The following is a 27,007-nucleotide window of genomic DNA, read 5'->3' on the forward strand; positions in this document are numbered from 1 at the left end:
TTCTTCTGAGCCCTTACAGCCGTTTGGTGTCAGTTTTTTAGACTTTCTATCATGAAGACAGAATACAGCTCGAACGATTTATGCCCACGCCTACTTGAACGTTGTTCATTTTCAATATTCAGGAAATGGGTCCAAAAATCCTGAAAAATAAAGGAAGATTTGCTTGCTGCCTTCATCTCTAGTGGCAGCCAGGATGGCTAGAGACATCAATTGCGACAGTAATTAAATTAAGAGACAACCGGTCGTGTCAAAGGGGGGTACTTCAGTCCTTCCTGCGAAAAGCCCATCGCAGCTTTGAGGTTTCGAAAAAGCGGCCTTTGGTACTTATTGCATATTGATGTTCGACCAAAGTGACTGGCATAACCGAAACCGAAGCGCAAATGAGCGCAACTCGCCGACGACCACAATGACGCCACTGTTGACGACAGTGGTCTCTCTGCATTCGTTCACGTGCGTGCGCCATCGCAAGCGCAGTCCGCACACACACGAGCCGAAGTAGACCGATGGTTCACATAATGACGCTTGCTCATTCTGAGCGTCTGGGGCAGCTGCGCTCTCCCGCGTTTACGCTTCTATGTCACCGGAGAAAATGGTCCGAGTTCGTCATTTTGCTAAAATTTCCAGCGGCCACTTTTTGGTAATCTCAAAGCGGCAGGGGACTCTTCGCAGGAAGGGCTCCGATTTGACCGGACAGCCTGTCTCTACTGATGCCTCTAGCCATCCTAAAATGCCTACCGCTACAAAAACAAACAAACAAAAAACATGGTTGATCCCTCCGTCAGAGGAATCGGAATAACACGAAAGTGAAACGTCTCTTCACAGAGGATAGTTGAGTGTTTATCGTGCATTGTTTCGCCGCAAGGGCGAAGCAATGAATGCGATAGCAACAAATTCGAATGTCACGCGAAGAACAGCAAGCGTCTCGAAACTTGCAGCGTGCTTCTCATGCATGAAGGACCCACGAAAAGAACACACACAGGACGAGCGACCTAACTGTCAAAGTTGTTACTTCTTTGTCTTTGAGCAGTGCGCTCTTTTAGCAAGCGCGGCCGCTGCAGCGAGCGAAGTGACCTTCGTGGACGCTGTAACTTCAACGTAAACTTGCAGTGAAAGCACTAGACAAGCAAACCGCCCCCATCACGAGATAAGAGCGCGCGCACGGGCGAACACGCCCTGTAGGGCAAAATACAGGTGGGAGCGCGCGCATCGCAACAAGCGGGGCGAAGACCTTTAAAGCGCAGCTCTCGCGCCATCTCGCTGGTGATAACGGAAACAAGTGCCTCCGAGCTCCGCGCAACGCTAGCGGTAAATGGTGTATACAAATAGCTCGCCGTTAGTATGCTGTCGGACGTAGGCTTTGTGGCCGAGTCGTTTCGCGCCGCGCGCTGCGGAGCGAGGGGTCGTGAGCTCAATTCCCGACTACGGAACGTTTTCTTCTTGTTTCTTCTTTGTCATCTGTTAGCGTACATTTTACAACGTCATATTGCCATGCGCGCTTCTTTTGCTATGTTTTTGTAACTGACCCGTTGCACGTGTGATCGCTGTCTTGCGAGGGCCGCGCCGGAATGTCTGGGAACATTCCAGATCATTTTGTCAAGATTGCGCACATGACGCGAATAGTCAAGATTGTTCCAGAGCTTGCGCAACCACCAGTGATAAGGCTAGAAATTCGGTGTATGATGTATAAAAGACGGCACGTCCCAGCCATGATCAGTTTATTGATGGCCGACGCTTTGTTCGCCGCTATCAGGATACAGTGTGTATTGCTGTAGTTTGACTTTTCGTTTCCCGGCCACAAGTTCGGCCAAATAAAAAGTTTTATCTTCAACGCGCCGACAGCACGACCACGTGACAATACCCATGACGGAAATACGCCCCGCGGCGGCTCAATTTTCGATGGAGGCGAAAATGTTTGGCGCCCGTGTACTTAAAATTAGGTGCACGTGAAAGAACCCCAGGTGGTCGAAATTTCCGGAGCCTACGGCGTCTCTCATAATCATATCGTGGTTTTGGGACGTTAAACCCCAGATATTATTATCATTACGCAAATGCGCCAGTGAAGACTTGGCGGACCCCGGCATAAAAGACTTTCGTGTTAAAAAGAAGGAATTGCAAGGACGGCGCGCAGATATTCCGTTTCCCTTATTTTTAAAGATTTTTGGACACATTTCTTGAGAGACGCTGTACATTATGCCCATTTCCCGCAACAGCCTCAATTGTACAGCAGGCAGCATGTTCAAATAAATAAATGAATAAATAAACAAATAAATAAATGAATAAAAATCTCTTACACCCCGCTGTTGTGAGATGCACATTTACACAATCATATATTTGAATTTCTTGACTCGAACAATGTCCCCACAACTGCTCAGCATAGTTTCCGCCATGGCTACAGAACTGCAACGCAATTAGTCAATCTTGCGCATGATGACACTTGAAATATAGATTCAGGCAATCAAGCAAATGCCATCTTTGATTTCTCTAAAGCTTTCGACTCTGTGATTAATTCTAAGCTACTCCTAAAGCTAAACGCCATAGTATTGACACACCATCTTGTTTCTTGTATAGTGAGTGTTCTTAATTGTTACTGAAAATTGTTTTTTTTTACAACAACAAAAACAACTGAACATTACTGGCGGTAACTCACGGGATCCGGGCCTACATAGCCTTCTGTTGACGCCACGTCCGGCGTTCCGCTGGGATCTGTATTAGGTGCTTTATTAATTTTATTGTATGTTATTGACTTACCTTGTAGCAGCTCCTCTAAAATCGGACTTTATACGCATGTGTGTGTTCGATATGAAACCATTAATTCCATCGATGACCATCACCGCCTTGCCGCTTAAACATTACACTTGGTATAAAACTTAGCAAATGAACATCATGTGCAGCAAAACAGTAGTCATGTCCAATCGATGGAGCCCCTTCGTTTTCGACTATTTTCCGGATGGCATGCCGTTTAAAAGAGTTTCGCAATAGAAATATGAGATGAAAAATCCTTGGTGTCGCTGCAGCCAACGTTTCGTACAGTGGAGTCGTCTTCGTCAAGGCCTTGAACTGTTGAGTAGGGGGCACCCTGTGGCAGCTGGCTTAAGCTTACTGTAAGTAGCAAGCAACTGTGCTTTTTTCACTGCTCTTTAAGTAGAAGTGAGCACCGAATTTGGCTCCTTCAGTAAAAGAATCTCCTTAGGTGTACAGCCCTCGTCACTGCTGTCAAGAGCACGGCAGCGTTGTGTTGCTGGTTATTATTTCGATTAGAATCCTCATGAAAATGGGCCGGCAATAAATGGTCACTTAGCCTGATTGACCTAAGAGATAATGACTGGATATATATCCAAATATAATTGTGATAGCAATGATATGGCACTCCGTGCGCGGTAACGTTCCCCCCTATAAAGTCCAAGTCCTATGTACCAGACGCTGTTTGACTGATATTGACTGCAATCACTGATATCGACTGTAATAGCAACACAAGTAGGAAAGTAGACTGGCGGAATCTCTAATGCCATCGCTGTTGGCAACTATAGCCATGTTCGCGTCATGCGAATTGACACATGGACATGCACAACACAAAGGCACTTACGGAATCCCAATCCTTTGACGAACAGCAAAAGGCTTTGGGCAAGCTTCTCAGGCTGAAATTGAAACACAATGAGAACATATCACATTACTCCAACTAATACAGTCGCCGAGTTTTACGCGACATAAAATAATCACTACACATATGAACACGTCAAAGCCTTCTAGCACGAATGGCGCAGCATATATTTACAAATATGTTTCCTTTAAATATGAGTTCCAGCGCGTTGTCTTCTAGTGATGGTATATTACAACGTAGAGAACACGGACAGTATTCACCGAAAAGCAGCGGGTAATGCAGAAAACGAACCTGCACGCGCCCGTTCCGAAACAGCAAATCAGTGTCTGTCAGCTGACCGGATGAAAACCGTTTGAATGGATGTAAAGAATGTCAAAGTATTCTTGGCACTTCGGCACGAATCCGATACTCTCCAATGAATGGTTGTAAAGAGGACCGTTTTTTTTGCGAGTCTCTTTTTTGCACATCGCTCGAAACAAGCGCTTCTCACATCTGCTCTGCTATTATTCACCGGTGCTTGGCGGCGGTTCAAATTCTGCTACACTTTGGATGGCACTGAAAACAGCTCTCACGAAACCAAACTGGCAGGCTTAGTTTTCATACAAGTCTGCCATATTGATAAAATTTTGTGAGTAAAGGTTTGAAATTCACCCGCGAGCTCCCAAAGGACGGCAAATGATGTACAACTTTTAGGTGTTCGACTCTCCTTGTCTGTTGCGTGTACTCGCCAAGTGCACGCAAGGACCTTATGCGTCTGCGCATTAAAAAACTGTGAAACGCGGCACTGAACTGATGTGCCTTGAGTCTTCTCGGATAAAATCGTGACTCTGCAAATGAGAGTTTTATCGCGCAGGTAAATAGGCTGCAGGGTAGCCTAGTGTGCTTTTGACGGCTGTATGTCAAGTCTCGCTTCAAAAGGCAAGCGGCCAATGAGCAACAGTGCAACGAAACGATGAGACCGGAAGTCGTACTGTGTTGCCATGGAGTGGCTCAAAGAACGTGGCCACAAGATACCAAGTTCCTGTACTGTTTTCTACACCCATGAAATTGTTAATTTGGTGCAGCCGCATTTCTAAAGACAGTGAAGAAATGGCTTTTGTAAAGACACACCTTAAGTTTATAGATTGTAGAAATGGTGTGGTCTATAAGATTCCGTTATCACGTGGTAAATTACACGTCGGTAAGTCAGGCCGCTGTGTCAATGAGCGCCTCAGGGAACGCTCCCATCGAGCTCAACAATGCAAACCATATAGGCGTCGGCAGGGGTCTGCGAAAGTGACGTGCCACAAACGGTAAATGGTGTATATAAATGCTGGAGGGCGCAGGTTCGTATCACTGGTCGCGCCCTAGGGTAAATTTTTTGTTTCTGGCTTTATATGCATACATGGCGTCCCAGCTATCACGCAGCACGATTAGAAAAAGAGGAACGTCGTTACGCGAAACGAACCTACTGCATATTGTTCCCAGTATACTGTAGTAGCCACTACTAATTTTTTTGGACGTGAGGTTTATTTATTTAGTCCTAATTATGTTTTTAACTCGACAAGTACTCATCTAATCATTAGAATGTCAGTGAGGCATATGTAGGCATGCTAAAATGGCATCTAACTGCGCTATTTTCAACAACGTACTAATTACTGTGCTCATTTTTTCCGGCTGATAAAGCCCACCAAATATAAAAAATAGCACGCGACTACGCTCCCACCCGGAAAAAAAAAAGGCAGCGCCCTCAAATAAGCTTACTGCAAGGAACCACTTTTCCTCTTGTCGGTTGCCAGAGACAGCGTTCCGCACTTGCAACATGCGTCGCAGTTTTACAGGGATTTGTTGCACTTGATTGTACGCCACTACCATTATCCGTACCTCACGGCCGACTGTTCTTATCGATAACACGGCCGAAGCACTGTTCAGATTATGGCTGCCTCAAGACCAAAGCGGCGCGTTTCTTCGGCCGGGAATGTAGACAGGGCGATAGATACATTTTTCTTGACTTGCTACCTCACAGTGAGCCTGTTTGAGGGCGCTGCTTCCTGATGCGCGCGCTGCAGTCTAGTCATGGTCACTTTTCAGATTTGGCTGGCTTTCTTTATTAACCAAAAAAAAATGCGAGCACGAAAATTAGTATGTTGTTGAAAATAGTGCAGTTAGATGTCATAAGAACATGCCTACAGAAGCCTCATTGACCTTTTAATGATTAGGAGAGTATTTGTGGAGCTAGAAACATAATGAGGACTGAACCTCACTAACGAAAAAATTAGTAATGGCTACTGGGAAGAATAGGTCGCGTTCCTTAAGCTGGGACACCGCCGCCGAGAGTGTCCATATGGTAACGCAATAAAGGGGTTCAAACCTACGTTGCTTTGGAGCTATTGAGCACAGCAACCTCTGGACGAAACTTTTTTTTTTTGGATAAGATCCCCCCGCCCCCGCGCATCGTATGTTCTACCGCGGGAAAAAGCGCGCGAGCGGGGGCGACGAACGCGGCCGCAGCGGAAATCAAACGAGCCGGCCCAGTTTCGTCGCTCGGAGGGTGCATGCGATAGCATCACCCCGCTCGGGAAGCCTGCCGTCGAAGCAGACAGGAAATTCCACGCCCTTCTTTAACGAGCATGAAAAGACTCATGCACCCTACGTCACTCGGAGGGCGCATTCGCTCGGAGGGGGGGGGGGGAGGTAGGTGTTGTCGCGCGGGCAGCAACATTGAACTTTGAATCTAAGGGCGCGGTGGCGATCGCTGGCGCGCGCGCTATCTCGACAGCTACCACAGCGAGCGGCTCGTATACCCTTTTACGTGCTGCGCTCCCAACGCGAAGTGACTTCGGAGAGCATCTATCCCTGGAGCGGCCGTATTCTCTTACACGGGCGTTTTGTAGTTACGCGAGATCGGATACAAAATAGTTAGCTGCCAGCCTCACTTAGTATAACACTACAATGTGTTGCTATCGCAGTCACTGCGTCGGCCTTGCGGTGAAACTGTGACTTTTTGTAGCGTTAGCTACACTGGCCTAGCCGAGCCAGTTTGGCGTGCCTCCTCAAGAGCCGTGCTGCTCATGCGCGATGATCAGTCATGTCACGCACCGGAGCCGGCACCTCCCGCGCACTGCGCCGCCACCGCGCGCAACTCGCTGCCACCGGTCTCCGCTTTCCAGAGGAGTGACGTCGTAGCCGTGGCAGACGTATTGGCGCCTGCGCGCGCGCAGCTATTCGCCTTCGCTGTGCAGTCGCCGTCTGACACTGCGCTGGAGCCGCTTGATAGCGCCTCTGACTGGCGTTTGCCAGTGTGGTATAGCCATGGAGAAGGAGAGCGCAAATGCTGCTCAACGGCCCAGGAGAGCGGAGAAGCTTACCTCATCAGATGCCGAAGTAGTTGCCTGGCAAAATAAATATACATGTGCCACATAATACGTATACCGTGTGCGTGTCATTGGAGCAGCAGTGCACATGATAATCAAGCTAATCCTAGACAATCAGGAAAGCAAAGAATAGTTAGCTGAACCTTTTGCTAACGCTACGTTATCCTGGCATAGCCGAGCTAAGCCACTGCAACATTTTTTATGCCAGAGATGGCGCTGCCTGTCAAGAGCAGCAGCGCCACTAAGCGATGCTTGGGGAGCCTATATTGACCATATCTTGTGTTTACATGTGAACAGCGAAGTAGAAGGCACGTCTCTCTCTCCGGCTCGAAAACCACGTGGGCGGCGCGGCACGCGTGGCGACCGTGGCGATCCGAAACCAACGGAATTCAACACGCTGAGCTACCACGGTACCATTGGCGCAATCGTGTCGTCCGAGTATTCTGCGCGTGCGATGAAAGACGTTTATATGAGCACTGTATATTGGACCGTTAGGTCTTGCTTTTATTTGCTTATGCTTAGCAAGATGCATTATTCTCGTTTCTTAGCATTTCAACTGTACCCCACCAAAAGCCTATATTTTGGTGTACTCGCCCAGGTGGTCTAGTGGCTATGGTGCAGGACTGCTGTCCCGGTGGCAAAAATGCTCGTGTGCCTATAACGTTAAAGAAGCTCAGAGGGCCGAAATTTCTGCAGTTCTCCACTACGGCGTCCCTCATAATCCTGCCGTTGCTATGGTTACGTGGCGCACCGTGTTGTGCAGCGGCGGCGGCAAGTGCGCTCCCGTAGGTCTCGTAGCGAGCGGTAGCAGGCAGTATGCATTCTTTGTGCCGCGGTGTTAGCTCCGCAGTGTTCTCCCGGCGGTTATTGTACCCACCAACATTCATAAAACCTGTTCGTAGCCACGGGGTCTGAACAGTGCGTGGAACCCGTGGAACCAGCGCGTATCCACGTACCGTGCAGCGGATGAATGAGATGAAGGATTTGTAGTGCTCGGGAAATCGTGCTAAAGCACCGTGACAGAACGGAACCACTGTGCTGCAGATGCACGATGAACGTCTTGCAGGTCAGTGACGCTTGTGCAGTGTCCCTGCTTGTGCCAGTGGACGAAACATTTGTGCACCGGAAGACAAAATGATGTCACCATATATATAGTTTTGTGTTCTATATGCTTAGAGTAACAACTTGCTTGTGCGTATTAAAAACCTTTTTTTTTGTTTTTCTTACGATGCTCGCTACTATAGTAGTGTACTCTTGCATTAGAGCACACGCGTTCAAGTGTCTTTCGCACGTCTCCACTGCAAACAAGGTCACCAGTTGCACAAGGTTGACGCCGGTGTGATTTTACAAGGGCCACGGGTACGGTGACCGGGCGTCGCGTGAGAGACCCAATCCAATCATAGGAGCCGGCGCACGGCCGATCGTGTTTTCTGTAGAGTGCGTGAATAAAACTTGTATAAACATTAAAGTCGTTTAGCAAGTTACGGAAATACGGTACGCAAATACGGTAAGGCGCAGTGCGGTAGCGCTCCTCCTTTCCCGCTCGTTGTGCTTAAGCCGCTCCCAGTTCCGGTAAAAGTGCGTCCCCCGAACGACAGGTGCTTCGTTAACAGTACTAGGCTGAGGGGGCAACAGCGAGGCTTGACAACCCCACGGTAATTTTTGAAAAAGCTTTTGTGCCTTCTCCGGCAAAAACACAACAAGCGGGCAAGGAGGAGCGCTACCGTACTGCCTTAAGGCCTCACCACGCTGCCACCGCCCGTCCGTTTCCGCTCCGTTTTTCTGTTCCGTTCCGCCGTTCGAGCGGTGCGGCGTCCGCAACAGTCCTCGGTGGGACCGCACGAGCGGACAGCATGCGCGCGCTGATTGGCCGACGCGATGTTCGCGAAGTTCTGGCAACCTTTCGGCACTGCAGCTGTGTTCGATGGCGGCGACTATCACCAGCAGACGACTCAAACATATTGTAACGCGGCGCTGAAAGAAGGAGAAAGAAGAGGAACTGGCACGAGGGTTGGCTGACCGGCGGTTTGCGGCCGTCTCGTGTTTTTCTCCAGCTTCTACTTCGCATTGTAAATAAACCCATCACATCCGTAACAGCTTTGGTGGAGAGGTGCTGGGTAATCCGACGCCCTGGACAACCCACTCGCAGAAGACTTTCGGAGAAGCAGACGTCTAGCCGGTCTACCCCCGGAAATCACCGACATGACCGACGCCGAAGCAGGCATGCCGACGGGCAACGCCGCTGCATCAACCAGTGCCACGGCCTTGGAACAAGCTGGCCGCAGACTAAGACAACCTAACTGCTGGGCGCCTGAACCACGCACATTCTCAGGTAAAACAGATGAAGACGTGGATGATTGGCTGAAACACTACGAAAGAGTGAGCCGCTATCACGAGTGGAGTACGCCGGCGAAACTCGTGAACGTAGCATTTTTTCTCGCTGGCACCGCTCTGCTTTATTTCGAGAATCATGAACACGTGCTCACCACTTGGGAAATCTTTGTCCAGGAATTGAAGACCTGCTTTGGGGACACGAGCTCGAAGAAAAAGAAAGCTGAGCAAACGCTCTCGCGTAGAGCTCAGTTGCCCGGCGAAACGACATACATCGAAGAGGTATTGAAGCTTTGCGGGATTGTAAACGCGAACATGCCTGACGAAGACAAAGTTGGACATTTGTTAAAAGGCGTCGCCGAAGACGTGTACAATTTCCTGATCACGAAGGAAAACCTGAGCACTCCTTCCGAATTTAGGCAGCAGTGTCGCGCATTCGAGGCTCTGAAGACCCGAAGAATTATACCCAAATTCGGGCGCTTGGACAACGTTCCCAGCGTTGCAAGTATGGACGCGTCGCCTCCTGCGAAGACATTCCCTTGATCATCCGTCGGGTAGTTCGAGAGGAGCTAGGACGGCTCCAAGCGGCGGATGCCCACTACCAATGCTCGTTCGACGATTGCCCCGAACCACCATCATACTGGATGCGAGAGCGTGGCGTCGAGTGCAGACCGCGCAGCGAAGAGGCATATTTTAACACGAGCCTCCAGTCTCTACCTGCAGATCCCAGTCGCCGCCGTCCATCACCATCCCGGCGGGTTGCTGCGGAATACCACTCAGCACCAACAAGGCGTATTCCTGAAGGTTACTGCAACAGGGTAGCTGCTTGGGCTGGTTGGTACTGCATTCTTTAAAGGAACCCTTTTTTGTGCGCAAAACGTTTGAGGAAAAAACTGGAGATAGGACAGAGCGCACACTTACAACCATTTTATTGCTCAGATGGCGGGAGAATATATACACCTGTCATTCACCCTCTACGACAGCAGTGGCCTAGCAGATTCCGCAACGAGTCCCCCGCCTCCGAGCGAAGCCTTACGCCGCCTCCGACACGATCACGCCGTTCGCCGTCCCCGCGTCGTCGGTCGCCTTCCCCGCCTCAGCTGGGAAATTAGCTGTTGCGACCGATGGAGGTGCGGTCGCGGGACGGTCAGATTCGCCAATTCCTCCTGCTGTTGTGATGCTAAAGAACAAAGTGAGTGTGCGTATAGACGATGTAAATACTATCGCCCTTGTAGACACTGGTGCTGCTATTTCGGTAATGAGCCTTCGTTTCAAAGATTCTTTTTTAGGCCATAAAGTTATGTTCGCGTGGGACCGCCAAGAAACTTTTCGTGGAGTTGGAGGTGAAATATTGCGCCCTGTCGGTATTTGTTCCGTTCTTCTTTCTATTGGAGGACAAAGTTTCAGAGCCGAATTCACTGTGTTAGCTCACGCAACTCATGACGTCATTTTAGGTGTAGACCTCCTTCGTGAATGCGGTGCAACGCTTGACTGTGGAACTGGAGAAATTCTTCTACAAAGCACGTTGCCAACTGCCGCCATTGATGACTTTCCAACTCACCCAAATGACGTGCTTTAAATTTCTAAAGATGTGTCGATCCCTGGTCGGACAGCAGTGTTTGTTCCCGTATGCTCTTCTCGCGCCCGGTTAGGACCCTGCACCGGACTTGTAGAGCCTGATCGCACCAACGCTATTAAGAAGAATGTATTGGTTCCGCGGTGTGTTATTCGAGCCATCGACGGACATGCGTTTTTGTGGACGGTCAATGCCTCCCCAGAGCCTGTTGCTCTCCCAGCCGGACTTAAACTGGGAACATTTGAAGAGCAGACCGCAATTGACATCAGAATGGTTGCAGAGTCCTCAGGCATCAGTCGGACAACGCCCGACTACTCGGCCGAATGGCGACGCATGATTAACAAGTCGCTGTCTTCTTCCGAGCAGCATGTTCTCGAAGGAGTCCTTGCACGCTATGTCGCAGCCTTTGATTTTGCTCAAGACGAGCGTTGTCTCACGTTGCCGAAATCCCGTATGCACCACCGAATCAACACGGGAGATGCTACGCCGATACGCCAGAAACCCTATCGCGTATCCCCTTCTGAAAGGAAAGTGATCGCCGAACAGGTCAACGACATGCTGCAGAAGGGCGTTATCAGGAGTCATGCAGCCCCTGAGCAGCTCCTGTTATACTCGTGAAAAAGAAAGACAACTCGTGGAGGTTTTGTGTTGACTACCGCCGCCTTAACGCCGTCACAAAGAAAGATGTGTACCCCCTACCACGCATCGACGATGCTGTTGATTGCCTGCACTCCGCCGCATTCTTTTCATCGGTCGACCTAAGGTCTGGGTACTGGCAGATACCAATGCATCCGTCTGACAGAGAGAAGACTGCTTTCGTTACGCCCGATGGGTTATTTGAATTTAACGTTATGCCGTTCGGCTTATGTAACGCCCCAGCAACCTTCGAGAGATTTATGGATTCCATCCTTCGCGGTCTCAAATGGGAGACTTGTATGTGTTATCTGGATGATGTGATTATATTCGGACGGACGTTCCACGAGCACAATCAGCGGCTCAGCGTTGTTCTGGATTGCGTCAAACAAGCTGGGCTCATTTTAAACGCAAGGAAGTGCCATTTTGGTGAGCGCCAAGCGCTGGTTCTCGGATATCTCGTCGGCAAGGACGGCATACGACCAGATCCCCACAAGATTACTGCAGTCCGCAACTTTAAGCAGCCGACGACGGTGAAGGATCTTCGTAGCTTCCTGGGCCTGTGTTCTTATTTTCGCAGGTTTATTAAGGACTTCGCCCAGCTTGCTCATCCACTGACGAACTTGCTCCGGAAGGATACCCCATACCAGTGGACCGTTCAATGTGAGACTGCCTTCGAGCAGCTGAAGCTTTTGCTCACTTCCGGGCCACTTTTACGTCATTTCGACCCGGAGGCACTCACGGAACTGCACACAGATGCTAGTGGTGTCGGCGTTGGCGCTGTGCTCGTTCAGTTTCATGACGGACGTCAACACGTCGTTGCGTACACAAGTCGTACTTTGACGAAGGCTGAGAGAAATTATACAGTAACGGAACTTGAATGCCTCGCGGTTGTTTTCGCCATCCGAAAATTCAGACCTTATTTGTACGGCCGACATTTCAAGATCGTCACAGATCACCATTCACTGTGTTCGCTTGTCGGACTACGCGACCCAGCTGGTCGATTAGCTCGTTGGGCATCGCGGCTTCAAGAATACTTTTCTGTTGCTTACAAGAGTGGTCGCTGCCACGCAGACGCCGACTGCTTATCTCGTCTTCCATCTCAGAATGTGGACACTGATGACGACGATTTCGACAACTACCTCGTAGCGATTTCCTCCAACTTCCCTAGTTTGGACGCCTTCGGTCACGAGCAACAGCGCGACCCTTCAGTGAGACAAATTATCGATGCGACCCGCAGCTCTGAACGCGCAACGCCATTTGTAGTTCATGATGGCCTTCTATATCGCAAGAATTACTCCAGCGATGGCGCCCCACTGCTACTAGTCGTCCCCGAATGTCTGCGCCCTGCGGTCTTCCGCGCAATGCATGACGACATTACGTCTGGGCACCTTGGATTTGCCCGGACGCTTCACCGTATCCGACGTTTCTACTGGCCTCGACTGTGGAAGACGACCAAGCACTACGTCGCGAGTTGTGATGTCTGCCAGCGCCACAAACAGTCTACTACTCATCCGGCAGGCCCACTGCAACCTGTTAAACCACCGACTTCACCTTTTGAGAAAGTCGGCATAGACTTACTCGGCCCCTTCCCTAAGTCTGCCACCGGCCGCCGCTGGATTATCGTGTGCGTAGATTACCTACCTAACGCGGTATACTGAAACGATGGCAGTTGCTTCAGCCACCTCATCAGATGTGTCTTGGTTTCTGCTGCACTCGATTATCCTCCGTCACGGAGCCCCTCGTGTGGTGACCAATGATCGCGGCCGGCAGTTCACCGCTGATGTTGTTGAAGAGTTGCTACGGCTCTGTGGGTGTCAATATCGGCATTCCTCACCGTATCATCCACAGACCAACGGCCTAACAGAGCGCACCAATCGTACCATCATCAATATGCTTTCAATGTACGTCTCAGCGGACCATAAGAACTGGGATGCTGTATTACCTTTCGTTACATACGCCTTCAATACCGCAAAACACGAGGTCACAGGATATACGCCTTTTTTCCTTCTCTATGCTCGTCATCCTCAAACCTTTCTCGACACCATACTTCCTTTCTCGACAAACGAGAATGCCAGTGTTGCGCAGACTTTGTGTCGCGCCGAAGAGGCACGTCGACTTGCGCGACTTAGAACTCTCTCTTCCCATGCTCGTGCTAAAGACCGTTACGACGCAAGACACCTGCCAGTCACCTTCGCCAAAGGTGATTCTGTCTGGCTATGGACGCCTATTCGAAAGAAGGGACTCTGCCAGAAGCTCCTTTCCAAGTACTCCGGTACCTTTGTCATTACCCAGCGCTTGAGTGACGTCACTTACGTCGTTGCGAAAGTGACAGCTGAGAACCGCCGTTCACGCAACACGCAGGTTGTGCATATTGCACGATTGAAGCCCTACAACAACCGATCACTCTGACTCGCTCGGTGAGCTTCGTCTTGCCCGGAGGGAAATGTAACGCGGCGCTGAAAGAAGGAGAAAGAAGAGGAACTGGCACGAGGGTTGGCTGACCGGCGGTTTGCGACCGTCTCTTGTGTTTTTCTCCACCTTCTACTTCGCATTGTAAATAAAGCCATCACATCCGCAAGAATATACTTTTGCCCATGTGGGTTCAATTTTCCGAACTGTGGCGTAAACAATGCATTTGCACGGTTACGTTCTGTTCTACAGCGGCACGAGTTACGTGGTTGCGGTCATGGACGCCCGAAACGCTCTATAGAGGGACTGTAACCTGTACAATAGTTGAAATTCAGTTATTGATGCCGCATCTCAGCAACAATCAGCCCATCTGCGCTAGGTCGCGTCCGGCGTGACATCGCAGCGTTTGAAAGTGTGTGCGCGTCAACTTGCAAGAACACGGCGACCCCGCACACGTCTCTAATGCGATGATTCAGGTAGGGAACCTGTCGCGGCAACAGCGCCGCACGCTCACGACGATCAGGCCATCGATCGCAACGTGCGGGCGTGTAGGTCAAGAATAAAATTTCTTCCTCTTCATATCATAGAAGTGCGCAGTGCCGGCAATGGGGTGGGGGGGGGATGCAGTGCCATAAACTAACGGCGACCCCTGCCACCGTCCTGAAATGCAATGAAAACAAACGCTCACTTGCAAAAATTGTCTGTTTTCTTTCCAGCTAGCACTGCAGAATCTACGCAGTTAGCCCCAAAGGCACGATGCTAAAAAAAAAGCTGCAAGTAGGAGAATTTTCACAAGGTTCACTCGTATATCCTTGTTCTCCCAAAGCCGTTCCACCTTGCGTCATAAGTCCGCGGCCATTGCAAAGTCTGAGTGCCTGCTCAAATTATTGTCACTGTTCTTGGCCGTCCTTTTGACTGATAGATATATGAGCATAGTCGTGCGCAGGGTTCCCCTTCAGGGGGGGGGGCGATGGTTCATCGCGGAGCCCCCCCTCCATATTAAGTCAATGTGTGGGGCAGACTTTGCGCCCCCCTCTTCTTAGGTGACTAGGGGGGGGGGGCGCCCCCTGCCCCCCTCAGCGCATGCCTACGTATATGAGTTTCTATTCGAAGTTGTAACTTTTATTATCAAAAGTTAAAGCATCAGAATGGCATCCTCTCCTTTCTAATACTGTGCGAGCCTGTTGAGTAACTGTGTTCTTTTCTTACTCTGCCCATATGAAATACATAGATACACGGGATGTTTTTTTTCTTGTTAACAGTTGTCACATACTGAAGAAGACACTAAAAGAAATACAGTCGCGATACATAAGTTGTACATCCAAGGACCATTACATGATGTACCCCACCCCTTATGTAACACCCCTATAAACAGGGCTTTTAACGAAAATAAACTGAACTGAACTGAACTGAACAATTACCCGCACAGCTGGGAAGAAAAACTGCGACCTAGACAGCCCGACAATTGAGGGGAGGACAGGTTGAAACTTATTAGGTTCTGCATGTAGTCCATGCCCAGTGCCGCCAGAATCATCAAGATATGGCAAAATCTTCGTGACGATTCTATCATGGCTCCCACTCGGTATCTGATCGAATGCTGGCAAGCAAAACAGCCACCTACAAAGTGGTAAACTTCACAGATGGTAATAATCCCAAAGTCAAGAAAAGGGGTGCAACTAGGTAACCTCGGGCCCATTTCATTAACATCATGCACAGGCAAGCCTATTTAACATGTAATTCTCACATGACCAAGTACAATAAAGTCACATCAATGTTAATTTATTGACATGCTGAAATGGTCATACCAAGCCAGAAGCTAGATATGTAGCTTGACGTGGCATTGATGATCGAGATCTTTTCCTGCATACTGTGATCACGTTCAGGCCAAAACTGTCCGCACACAACGTTATGCTACAAATTGAACCCTAAATAATAGGCGTGTGATTGCAGATATTGCATACCCAAGCTATCGTTAGAATGAGTCCCATGAAGGCCTTTGACAACATCACACACAAGGCTGTTATAGAGAAGCTACAAAAGCTAAACATACCTACATGTATGTAAGGACACCCATGTCTACCATGTGATGGTAATCGTAACAGGTGACACCAGGTGATGGTAATCGTAACAGGAGATCAGATCAGGTGACATAGAATTCAAGAGCTGGCGAACACCTCGGAGATTGGTTCTGTCTCCCTTTCTGCTTAATGTATATGCTTACTGGGAGAACTGAATAGCATAAAAGCATTACAGCATGGCCTCTAAGCTAATGGCGTCATGCTGTGGGTAGGTGGCAGCAACAGTCAGATAGAAAAAAAACTGTGCAATACACCATACACAGGCTAAACCATATGCCAAAATAATGACGTGGCTTAATTATCTAAAGGATATCCAGTTGTCATTCTGCCATGAAAGAGGCCAACTTGGTACGCCTAGTGCAGGCCTTCATTATCATGCGCTGTATGCAACACCCTACCAAAATCCAAATGTCGGGGAAGGCTACTATAGACAGTGATAACCAAAGAAAGTGCAATATTACGACTCACACAGAGTCCTATGGGCACACACATCAATCAATCGTGTTTTTTATTTTCGTCCTTCGTTTACAAGATAAAACGAAAAAAGTAAACAAGAGAAAAAGCTGCTTCGTCGCAGTTTGACAGAGCTCCTGAACTTGACTCAATGAACTTGACATAATAAACTACACAGCATGAAGGCAAATATTCCCGATAATGTGCGCAGATATTTTTAATTACTCCCCCTAAGTAGAAAGATTCACCCTAAATAACACAAGAAAAATACAGGAATGATGTGACAATGTACATAGCTCTTTGCAACGTGCCCATTGTAGCAGATGGCGATCCCAAAGTGGGAGGCTCAATGTGAGCTGAAAACGCCTAGGGAGCCGAGGAATTGCCCATTGCATTGGCAATGGCTTCCACGTGAGCCAAATATGTAATCAATGAAAAAAGGGATTTTTGAGGGCTCATTTTTTTGTTTGACACAACCTTAACGAAAACCAGCAGATAATGAAGCCAAGGGTATAGGGGACGCTAATTGTACTGTTTTAAGTGTATGATTGTACTAATTGTGATATAGATGTGAAGAAAGTAAAGTAGACAAAATGACAACTCGCCGCCGTCAGGGACCGAACCTGCAACCTTCAGATAACGTGTCCGATGCTCTACCGTAGCTCAATTGGTAGAGCATTTAGCGCGTTATCCGAAGGATTGCAGGTTTGGTCGCTGATGGCGGTAAGTTGTCATTTTGTCTACTTTACTTTCTTCACATATATATCACAATTAGTACAATGATACACTTAAAACCGTACAATTAACGTCCCCTATACCCTTGGCTTCATTATCTGCTAGTTTTCATTAAGGTTGTGTCAAATATGCATACAGCAGCTCCAAAACCTCACACTGCAACTTTACCAGGCGTGCATCTCGCTGAAAGAACAGCAAATTATGTCCAAATGATTGGGCACCTGTACACTATACCTTCCCAGAAATCAGGCGGCTCGTATGGCTTGCACAGTTACATAACGAGCCACCAAGGTGCCCCCTCTAAGGTCAAGAGGGAATTGCATAGTTAGCTACAGGGAGATCTTAAGTCGCTACAGACTGGGAAGAGCCCAGTATACCCCTATGCATCCGACAATTGCTGTGCACCAAGTGGTGACCAGGTGTCTCCTTTAAACCAATAACGCTTGAACCTGGTGGCTTATTACCACTGCCACCCAGGCCATTATTTGGACAAATGTGAACAATGAATGAAAGAAGTAGACCAACCACGCATTCTATGGCTTGCCCTCGGTTGATTCGACAGGGCCACATATTAGGTATTGATGAGCAGTGAAAGTCCGTGCTGCTCATATGACTCATATGAGCCCAGAAAGAGTAACACTGGGCCATCCCACCAGCTAAAGACGGCGCCGGGCCCAAGGGTTACTAATCACCATTTAGGTGCGCATTTATTGCCAGAAACTGCTGGGCACAAAATAATGTATCTCTTTCTCTGTTCTCTTGCTGTCATCTTTTTCTTCATATATAAAACCACACATAGAAACTGCAGCACAAAACAACAACCTTGTGGAAATTTCATTCTTGCAACTTGCAAATTTTCTGAACACAAAAGTTCTACTCTACCAGAACCACAAAATGTGTCCAGCCATGCCTGAACTTCTTCTTGTGCATAAAAATGTTCCACATACCTAGGTGGTGAGCTTGATGGAGCATTTAAGTGAAAGTAGTGCATGCATGAAATTTCTTGACTTATTCTAAAAAGACAGGGCGTGCAAACACGGACACAAGAAAGAAGTCAGGACAGCACACCGTCTTTTTAGAATGAATACTTACCAACTGGCTCAGCTCTCTGTTATTCTTGACTTATCTATTGATTTTTATACATAGCTGCTTGTCAGAAGTTTTCAAGAACAGAGTACTTACATAAAAGCGATTATTTATATTGATGACAACATAAAGTGTTTGCAAGGAACATAATATTCACATTTCTTATTGCTGGTCTAAATGGTTTCTGCTGTCCCTTCGATATACGTAGCCATATGTCACACAACGATTAAACCATCCATAGTACATTATCGAAGTGCACAATAAATAAGCAGTGCCATGGCATGTATGATCCTGCTCTCAGCAACGATGAAATTCGAGAATGATTGACTAATGACTGTGGTAGCTGTTAGCAGCGCCCATGTGTGTGTTCTCATTTGATCCCTTTCACTACAAAGATTTGCTTCTGTATGGCAACCAATGTTCACTGAATTATATATAGCAAGCTCTACCTAAGCTACTGGCACACCCGAATGTGTCATATAGGTAGCAACAACTTGGATAGTTAATATAGAGCCAAGCTTTTATAAAATAAAGAGCATGGCCTGGATAACATAAATACGTGAGTTGTACCTGCACTCAAGCTTATTGATTTCTGTTTGCATGAAGAGTGATCATAGTTAAATGGTAACTTAATAAGTGACACAGGCCATTTCACGAATTTAGATCTGTTTGCAGTACTGCTCTATTAGATTCCGCCTGAACTTTCCCACGTGGAACATGTGATCACACAGAAACACAAGCAGATCGATCACTATTAACAGTCACTTTTGAAAACAACTTGTAAGACCGTATAGCGATGAAGGAACATCAGTGGGCAACCAAGGAAAAATAGGTTGTGCAAAACATGCTGATGGGACAACTTTTCAAATTCCTTTAAAAATTTTGTTGAATACGCAGTCGTTTTAAAATCTTTTACGTCCGATGAGCAAATTGTTAGCACTAATACTGGTGTCACACAGTCAACGATCACGGTCGGGCCTGATCTCGATCGAATTTTTTTAACAACGTGGCTGCTTTACTTTAGCTGGAAAAGGGAGCGAATCACTGTTCAGAAATGTGATAGGGGCATGTGAATAGTGAAATTTCATCTCGAATCGAATTCGAATTGAATAGTGCTGAATAGTGCTAAATAGTGGCCAAAAATCTCGAATCGAATAAAGAATATTTCATTGAAAATTGCAAGAAAAAACAAAGAAATGAAATCTGCTGATGTCCTCGAGCACCTAACGCGGTGAGTGACTGCTACCGAAGGGGTATAAATTGTCATGCAGAAGCACAAGCTCTTCCATGTGACCTGGCTTCAGGCTCTATCATCGTGATGTTACAGTGTATCCTGCAGTTGAAAATACACACTCACTGGGCACCTCGGTAGCAGAGATGGGATGGTATCGCAAAGCAATTTCGGAGATTCCTGGATAAAGTGCAGCTCCATGCTCTTTCCAGTATTTCGAAGAATAATCTTTTCTTGGGATCAGGGGCTCATTGAAGTATTTTTCAACCTCTTGACTATATGGTCTGAGCTCAGTGTGCTGGTTATTTTCTGACGCTAGCAGTTCGACAGTCTGACAGCCTGTTCCCTGGCCTTCTTTTGCTGGAGCCATTACGTGTGAAAATGACACAATTTCCTTTAAAACAAACAAACACAAGCTTTTGTACCAGGATATCTGCGAAAGTTTTAACGAAAGGCCTACTGTAACGATCTTAGTGTTAGTTTTTGGCCACCCCATCCTAACCAAGTTGCACCATTGGCCTTTGTTGCATTTTAAATATTCGTCCTGTCGAATTATTTGAAACTTCGAATACTAGCTATATGAAAGTCGAATGAAATTATTCGACTGGGATTCGAAACTCGAATATTCGCACACCCCTAAAGTTTGATCCCAAGCGGGCTTAATAGCGATTAACAGGGAACCGTGTGACATCCAGGAGCACCGACATGAGCTTACCGATGAGCTTCTGCAACGATACTTCAGGCCCTATAATATACTCCAACATTGTGTTGCACTGAACTATGAGGTTTAGCCCAATGGCATAATGCAGTCATAGCGGCGCTGCACGCGGCCTGAAATCCTCCATGTACTGCAGCTTAAACCTTACTGTGTGTGCTCGTGGACTGTGGGATGTCATTTCTAACTCGCTTTACTTGCTTTCTTAATTTATTTGATTGCATGCATTCACACTTTCATGTTCTGTTTGCAGCATTGGGACGATGCTTTTTCAGAGGGGAGGACTAACATGTGTACTTGTTTTTCGTTTTCATGTGACCAGCTTTCACTAAATGAAACTGTTGCACGTTTTCACTTGTCGCAAGTGACACCTTCATGTATCGGAACATTCTTGAATGGTTTCCATCATTTTAACCCTTCCCCTACCAAAGCCGAGTTGAGCTCTTCGACGCGGTTTGTACCGCTCCCACTGAAAACGAGCTGGGCTCGTCTACATTGAAAGAAGCATTTGGGGCGCTGCAATTAAGCTATATACTCTGATTAATTTTGCTGAGTTCTCTGTAGCTTGAAGAAATAGTGCAGTAAAAAAATTTTTAAATGTGCTCATAGAATGCATTTTCATCAAGAAAGGACTGGATTCTGGAAACCGCAATTAGAAAATGGTATCCTCCTTTGTGCGCAAGCGTGCCGCAGCAACTCTGTTCAGAAAAAAAAAACAGGAGAAAACGCATGTTTGCTTAAGTTTTGCGAAATAAACAATTTCAGTTCTTCTGCTAGTGTGGCGGCGACTACACAGAACAGCATACTTTTTTTCTAAATTATCGGATTCACACGACAATTGCTTCTCAACGTATATCGGCAGCGGACGCCGATAGATGTAAACAAACCCCCACAGGCGAGTCCAAGGCTTTTTTATGGGCTCGCTTGTCTCTGAGCATTATAATTCTAATTTCAAAAAGACATTTTCTGCATCGAAGCCTGGAGATGTTAAGGCACTTTCTGTGGTGTAGTGAAGTGAAACCAACTGCCTGCATATTCGCAAAAAATACGTTGCTTGTTGTGTAAAGACACGTAGAATCAAATAGGCAAATAAATAAGTAGGTATTTTTGTAGCGTTTTTGGCCAAAAGCTTGGCAGGGAAAGGGTTGAACAAATTACAAGCACGATGTAAATAGCACAGTACACTACCAAACACGGAAGCACGAGCGATCGTGCTGAAATGTACTGCGACTCGTTAATGAAAGCCTGGAACATTTGGTTGCTAAATCATATTCTTGACAACCGTACTCACTACTGCAACGCAAGTGTCTTGGTAGCTTAGCAGGCAAAGTGTCACACTGCTAAGTTTGAGGAAACTGGTTTGATTGCTGGTGATGGTGACTGCATTTCAATGGGGGCAAATTTAAAAAGCACCAGTGTATTATTGTGAGCAGTATGAGAACAAAAGATTTGAAAGAGGCTAGGTCTTTCTCATATATGGGTCAGTTCTGAAGGGGATTTGGCATCAGAGGATTCGAACAACATATCGATACCGATCTGCAGAATGACTAAAATCTGGATGCCGATCTGTATATAGAGTTTGTGTTGCTCTGCATGGGATGCCTCGCGAAAAAAAAAAGCTTTTGAGGCCAGTTACAGCATAGCCATTCCTGAATAAAGCGTTACTAATCGCAATAGACGAGAAAACAATGCGATTGCAATTTAGCAAAGTCACCAAAATTCAGTCAAGTCATAAAAGATACGTGATAAAGACAGTCATGTGCGGGCCGCAAGCCACGTGTTTGAGACCTATGGTTTAGAGGAACCATGGCGCCTTTTCCAGATGGTTTCCATCAGCTGCCACTGTGAATCTCCCAACAGTGGGTTCAAGGCTATTTGCCACGCGCTCATGGGGCAAACAGCGTGTTTCCTGTCATAGTGCTCACGATAGTGCTTGTATTTTATTTAGGTGAATGTTAAAGAACCCCAAAGAATTAATCCAGACTACCTCTAACAGTATGCGTTACAATGATACTGCAGCTTTTGCACGCAAAGTCTCAGAAGATATGTTGTTTTGCTGGGCTCACATTTACCCAATAAAGACTTCATTTATACTTTGCCCTAGTAAAATGCTCTGCTTGGTGCGTTGGTTCAGTCTAGAATAAATTTGAGCACTAAAGGACGAGACACAAGAAGACAAGACGACTAAACAAGCGCCCACTACCAACTCGTTTAGTCTTCTTGTCTTCTCGCGCCTCTTCCCTTTGTGCTCAAATCTATTCTAGACTATACTTTACCGGTTTGGCTGCTGCATTGTTCACAGTCGCAACCCCACGGCAATATAATATTTTAGTGAAACTACAATCTGGTTGGCACACCCCTATGACTGTGATTATCTGCACACACCTTACTCTGTTGTCAAAACAAATAAGTGTGCACCAACTAACCCGGCAAATTGAATGACTGATTTTGATGCTTACACACATGTAGCTTTCTACGAGAACACGAAGGGTATGTAAAACATTAAAATTAACTACACAGTCCTCACAAAACATGTGCTTATGTCACCTGCTCTCACAAATGCCTGCACTAACCACCTGCACATTTAGGCAGCTGCAAGAACAGAGGAGTTCTGATTCTTTAGTGTGCGAACCGTTCGGGTCTGAACACAAAACCATGCACTTTGTTTTGTCATGAATATCTTGCGGTTCAAACTAACGTCCCCGTAACAAAAACCAAGGCCACCCAAAATTCTCAGCACCTTCTACGGGTTGTGTCGAGACCTATCAGCACATGCAAATTAAACCACTTTGCAGATGCGCCTTACCAAAAGATGTACCTGAAGTGCACAAGTACGTTTTCAGGCAGACAGTACGTGTGAGAAGCAGATAAATCCAGCTTTTAGATGCGAAGTATCTTATGGCCGAGTTCAATCCGGTGGTGGTGGTGGTGTGCGGCGTGACCACCTTTACTGCGCGTGCGCATACCCTCACCACTCACCCTCTCCCCCTCTCTACTTCCCCTTTCCCCTACCCCTCTCCACTTCTCTCCCCTCCCCCTCTCCCCTCACCCTCTAAACTTCCCCTCCCCTTTCCCCTCTCTGATTTCCTTATCCACTTCCCCTCCCCTTTCCCCCTCTCCACTCTTCCTCTGATATGCGGGCTAGACATGCCGAAATTCTCTCCTGCGCAACGCCGCGATGAGCTCCAGCGCATATGCGCGTCCCCTCCCCCTCTCTCTCCTCTCCTACGCTGCCCCCCTCTCGCACGCCTGCCGACTGTGTTCCCCGCTCGTTCTGTGAGAATTAACGGCCAGGCTAGAGGGAAGACAAGACGCGCGTAGCGTTCCTCTTCGCGTTCCACGACGCGAGGTCGCTAGCATGCCCAAAGAACGCCAACGGAACGCGATCGTGCAAGTGCTCCGGCTTCGCATCGTCTCATGGTCCCCTTTAGCGGGAAATGGTGTAATTTTTATAGTTTGACACACAGGAACACGTGACTGATTGCTTACATGATTCACTTCGTAACAGAAACACATTGCACGATGCACAACACAAAACACTTAGCACCTAGAACTGCTGCAACACACTGCAGGTACACATCAAAGGACGCCATCGTTCACTCGAATGCTACGCGGTCACCACAGAGCACAACAAAGGGCAAAACAGCTCGGACGCAATAGAACATGTACGACGCCAATGAAGAGGCAGTGAAACTTATAGCTACTGAGTACGCCATCACTTTGGCCCTTGCCGTTCGCTGGAAGTATCAACATACAGGTATGCATTTGGCTGTGAACACAGGACACACACAAATGGCATATGCCAGATGCAGCGATCGAACACTTTTCATGTTTGTGTACGATGAGCATGTGTCATATGCAATTTACACCTGCATGGGATTACCTGCAAAGCGAACGATGGCATAAAACACAAGCCATCGACAGCACCCGACGTTCATGTACACAGCACACCGCGTTTTTTCATTGGCAATCGCACACGTTGATTAGATCCGGAAGCTAGCCCTGTCTTGCTGCCTGTCAAAGAATATATCGACGTATGCTGATTAAATCTGGGACCGATCACAATAACATCCAATTAAACTCCTTTTATGCAGCTGGCGACTAGGCCTCGGCTCCCACTTCGTCACTTCATGCGGGTGTCATGTTCACATCGAGCAGACGTGAAGACGTCACACTATCACTTCCTTTTTTTCAGCCAATCAGTGACATACGTGTAATAGCGCTTGCGAAATTGCTGACGGGAATGTTTTGCTGGTACGAGTCGTTTTAAGACACATTATCCAGCACCAGCTGCAGACAAAATTGGTGATTAAAGAGTACCTGAAGGAGCGTCTAGGCAGGCTAATTGGGTAATACGTGTCAATTTTGTTTGCATTAAAATGAAGGATCATGGCAAATAGGTATGCCACAAACGATAGAATAAACGAAGGCAGATCTGCAAGGTAGTGGAAAGCTTTGATTTGGGCAACTCTGCCAGCTTTTGTAACATAACCGCAGCTAGCCTGTGAGGGCAAACTGTCAGCAAAGTTTCGTACAAGTTAGTGTGCCAGTCGTACGCCATCGGATTCTATATCGAACTCACCATTTGGTTAGATTATTGCTTTACCGTTCTCTTACATGCATAGAGCTTTCGATTATAAAATCGAAATTTGTAGAGAATTAAAGCATTTCTCCTCCACATGAGCATCAGTAAGCAGTCTCTGTGGTTGGGCACCATTAAGAAGTCGCTCGCATCACGACTTCATCTTTTTCTGTTTGCATTGAAGGCTACCTGACGTTGTCATTCATGACTCCAGCATTCTCGGGCATATCTAATGCAGCGCTGTACGTAAGCAGAATGTTCAAAGAAAGTGCAGAAACAACTCGAAAAAAACTATACGCGAGCTAAATAGCAAACTCAAGTTTGATGGAGCTTCTGTATCCAGATGGATACAGAAAGAAAACTGCACAAGAAAACTGCACTGGCAGCGCACATGCACGGCACACTTCAGAGCACACACACGCCGCAAAGAAAACTTTCACGTCTAGCGCCGCTGCAGCAAATCGCAGGCTCATACCCCGACTTGTATCTCGTGAACAAACTTCGTCAACTGAGGACACGATCGAGCACTTCCGACGCGACGCGGTCACCACAGCGCATCGCAAGCGGCAAAGCAGCGCACTCGTAGCAGGACATGTGCAATGACGGCAATAAAACTTATCGCTATTGAGTGTATCATCACTCCGTACTTCACACAGGACTGGCCGTGCACCCAAAGCACCAGCATACACGCAATACACGTAGCATTTCGCGGGAATGAACCCCGAACACGGAGCACATACAATTTTTTGGAAGAACTTCTTGCTGGGCGAGTTGGTGCATGTTCGTGGTGGGAATCGTTGCGCATTCAATCGGACGAAAGAGGGGAAATTTCAAAATGAACGCCGATTGCCCTTCATCTCACGGGCGCGCGCCCCAACATGAAGAGGGTGACGTACAACAAGGGATGGTTCTGCGTAGCTATGTGACGTCACTCCTCTGCGTAGAAATTAGTGCTCTGACATAGCTGACAGTGGCACGTGAAACTGCGAGGATTATTCGAGGCGACATGTGCAACTTGTGCAATCTGCTCTTGAATAGATGGATGAAAGTTGATAGATATATTAAAACACAGAAACAATCTTTCATTTCTATTCTTTTACTTCGAATCGCAGCGGGATGCGAGACTATAGCGTGCTCCCAATTCGCATGCGCTCGTGTTCTCACCGTTCCCGCGTCGTGCCAACGCTTGGTGCGTTTTTCGTTCATTGTCCCTTACAGCAGTTCCAGTGGTGCGAAGCCGTGTATCGCGGTATAGCGACACGATCCGTGCCAGCCTCTCCAAACGTGCGCTCATGAGGGATCCATCCCACAGAAACAGGCAGTACACAACACAGGTCGCGTGGACAAACTGGCTCGGGCACGCCATGCGCACGTGACCTTGTGTGCGCATGACGTGTTGATGCTTCTGCGTCATGTGATGCTCCGGCTCCAAGTTGCTGCGATACCGAAGAGGGCAGGGAATGAATTTGGCTTGCGACGGCTACACGCTGCGAGTGGCAAGGATTTTAAGCTTGCCTCCTCGCATCATGGTCTCGCGGCGCGTAATGAACCAATTAGAAAAATTATTGTGGTTCAACGCTCTTCATTGGACACGTAACAACTTCCAGTGTCTAAATAGAATTTCTCATGTGACCCGGTGAAGGGCCCTTTAAGAAGTAAATTACGAACACATCACATTTTTTCTTTCTTTTAACCTGCGCTCTCCTTTCCCCTGACGGCACTCCACGGTTTCGTATTCGTTTGCTGCCTACCGCCGCACCCAGCCATTCAAGAAGGTTATTCAATTCCTTGGGACACTGGACAGGACAACCGGCTGTAGAAGCCGCCCGCCGTGTCCTCGGTCATGGACGCAACTCTCGTCGTCGTCTTCCCAGCTGTATGTTCCTGTCCCCATTCCCCTGCAGGCGCTGAGACGTGCTACCGTTTATGGTAGCGTCTTTTCCTTTTGTTTTCCTTTTGGTTTTGGGACGTTGAACCCCAGATATCATTATTATATTATCCTCTCCTGAACATCTCCTCCTCGTTCTCCTCCAACAGCTGGCGCCATGTGATCGCAGCGGCGTATGGCCCATTTCACTGCGGCTAGCGGTCGTTTTCCGGAAGTTGGTTGAACTAGAGGACTAGGTTGAACCACATAGAGTTCCGAAAGGTCAAATGCAGGGTAACATGAATAACGTTCTCAAACTGCACCGGAAAGCGAAATTTCAGGTTAAATAGTGTTCAT

General features: G+C 47.5%; 1 protein-coding gene across 6 annotated transcripts in view; it reads right to left on the reverse strand.

Moving 5' to 3' along the window:
• Positions 1–3,583: 3,583 nt before the first annotated feature.
• The window catches only part of LOC119379463 (uncharacterized protein ZK1073.1), a gene marked incomplete at its 3' end in the record, with an annotated part of 493,970 nt that continues 470,546 nt past the window's right edge, over positions 3,584–27,007 (reverse strand). For all 6 annotated transcript variants that reach the window (XM_049411988.1, XM_049411986.1, XM_049411989.1 and 3 more), the window contains 1 exon segment: positions 3,584–3,635. In XM_049411988.1, the coding sequence (XP_049267945.1) occupies positions 3,584–3,635 (52 nt within the window).

The sequence above is a fragment of the Rhipicephalus sanguineus genome, chromosome 1, assembly GCF_013339695.2.
Source record: "Rhipicephalus sanguineus isolate Rsan-2018 chromosome 1, BIME_Rsan_1.4, whole genome shotgun sequence".
Lineage (NCBI taxonomy): Eukaryota > Metazoa > Arthropoda > Arachnida > Ixodida > Ixodidae > Rhipicephalus > Rhipicephalus sanguineus.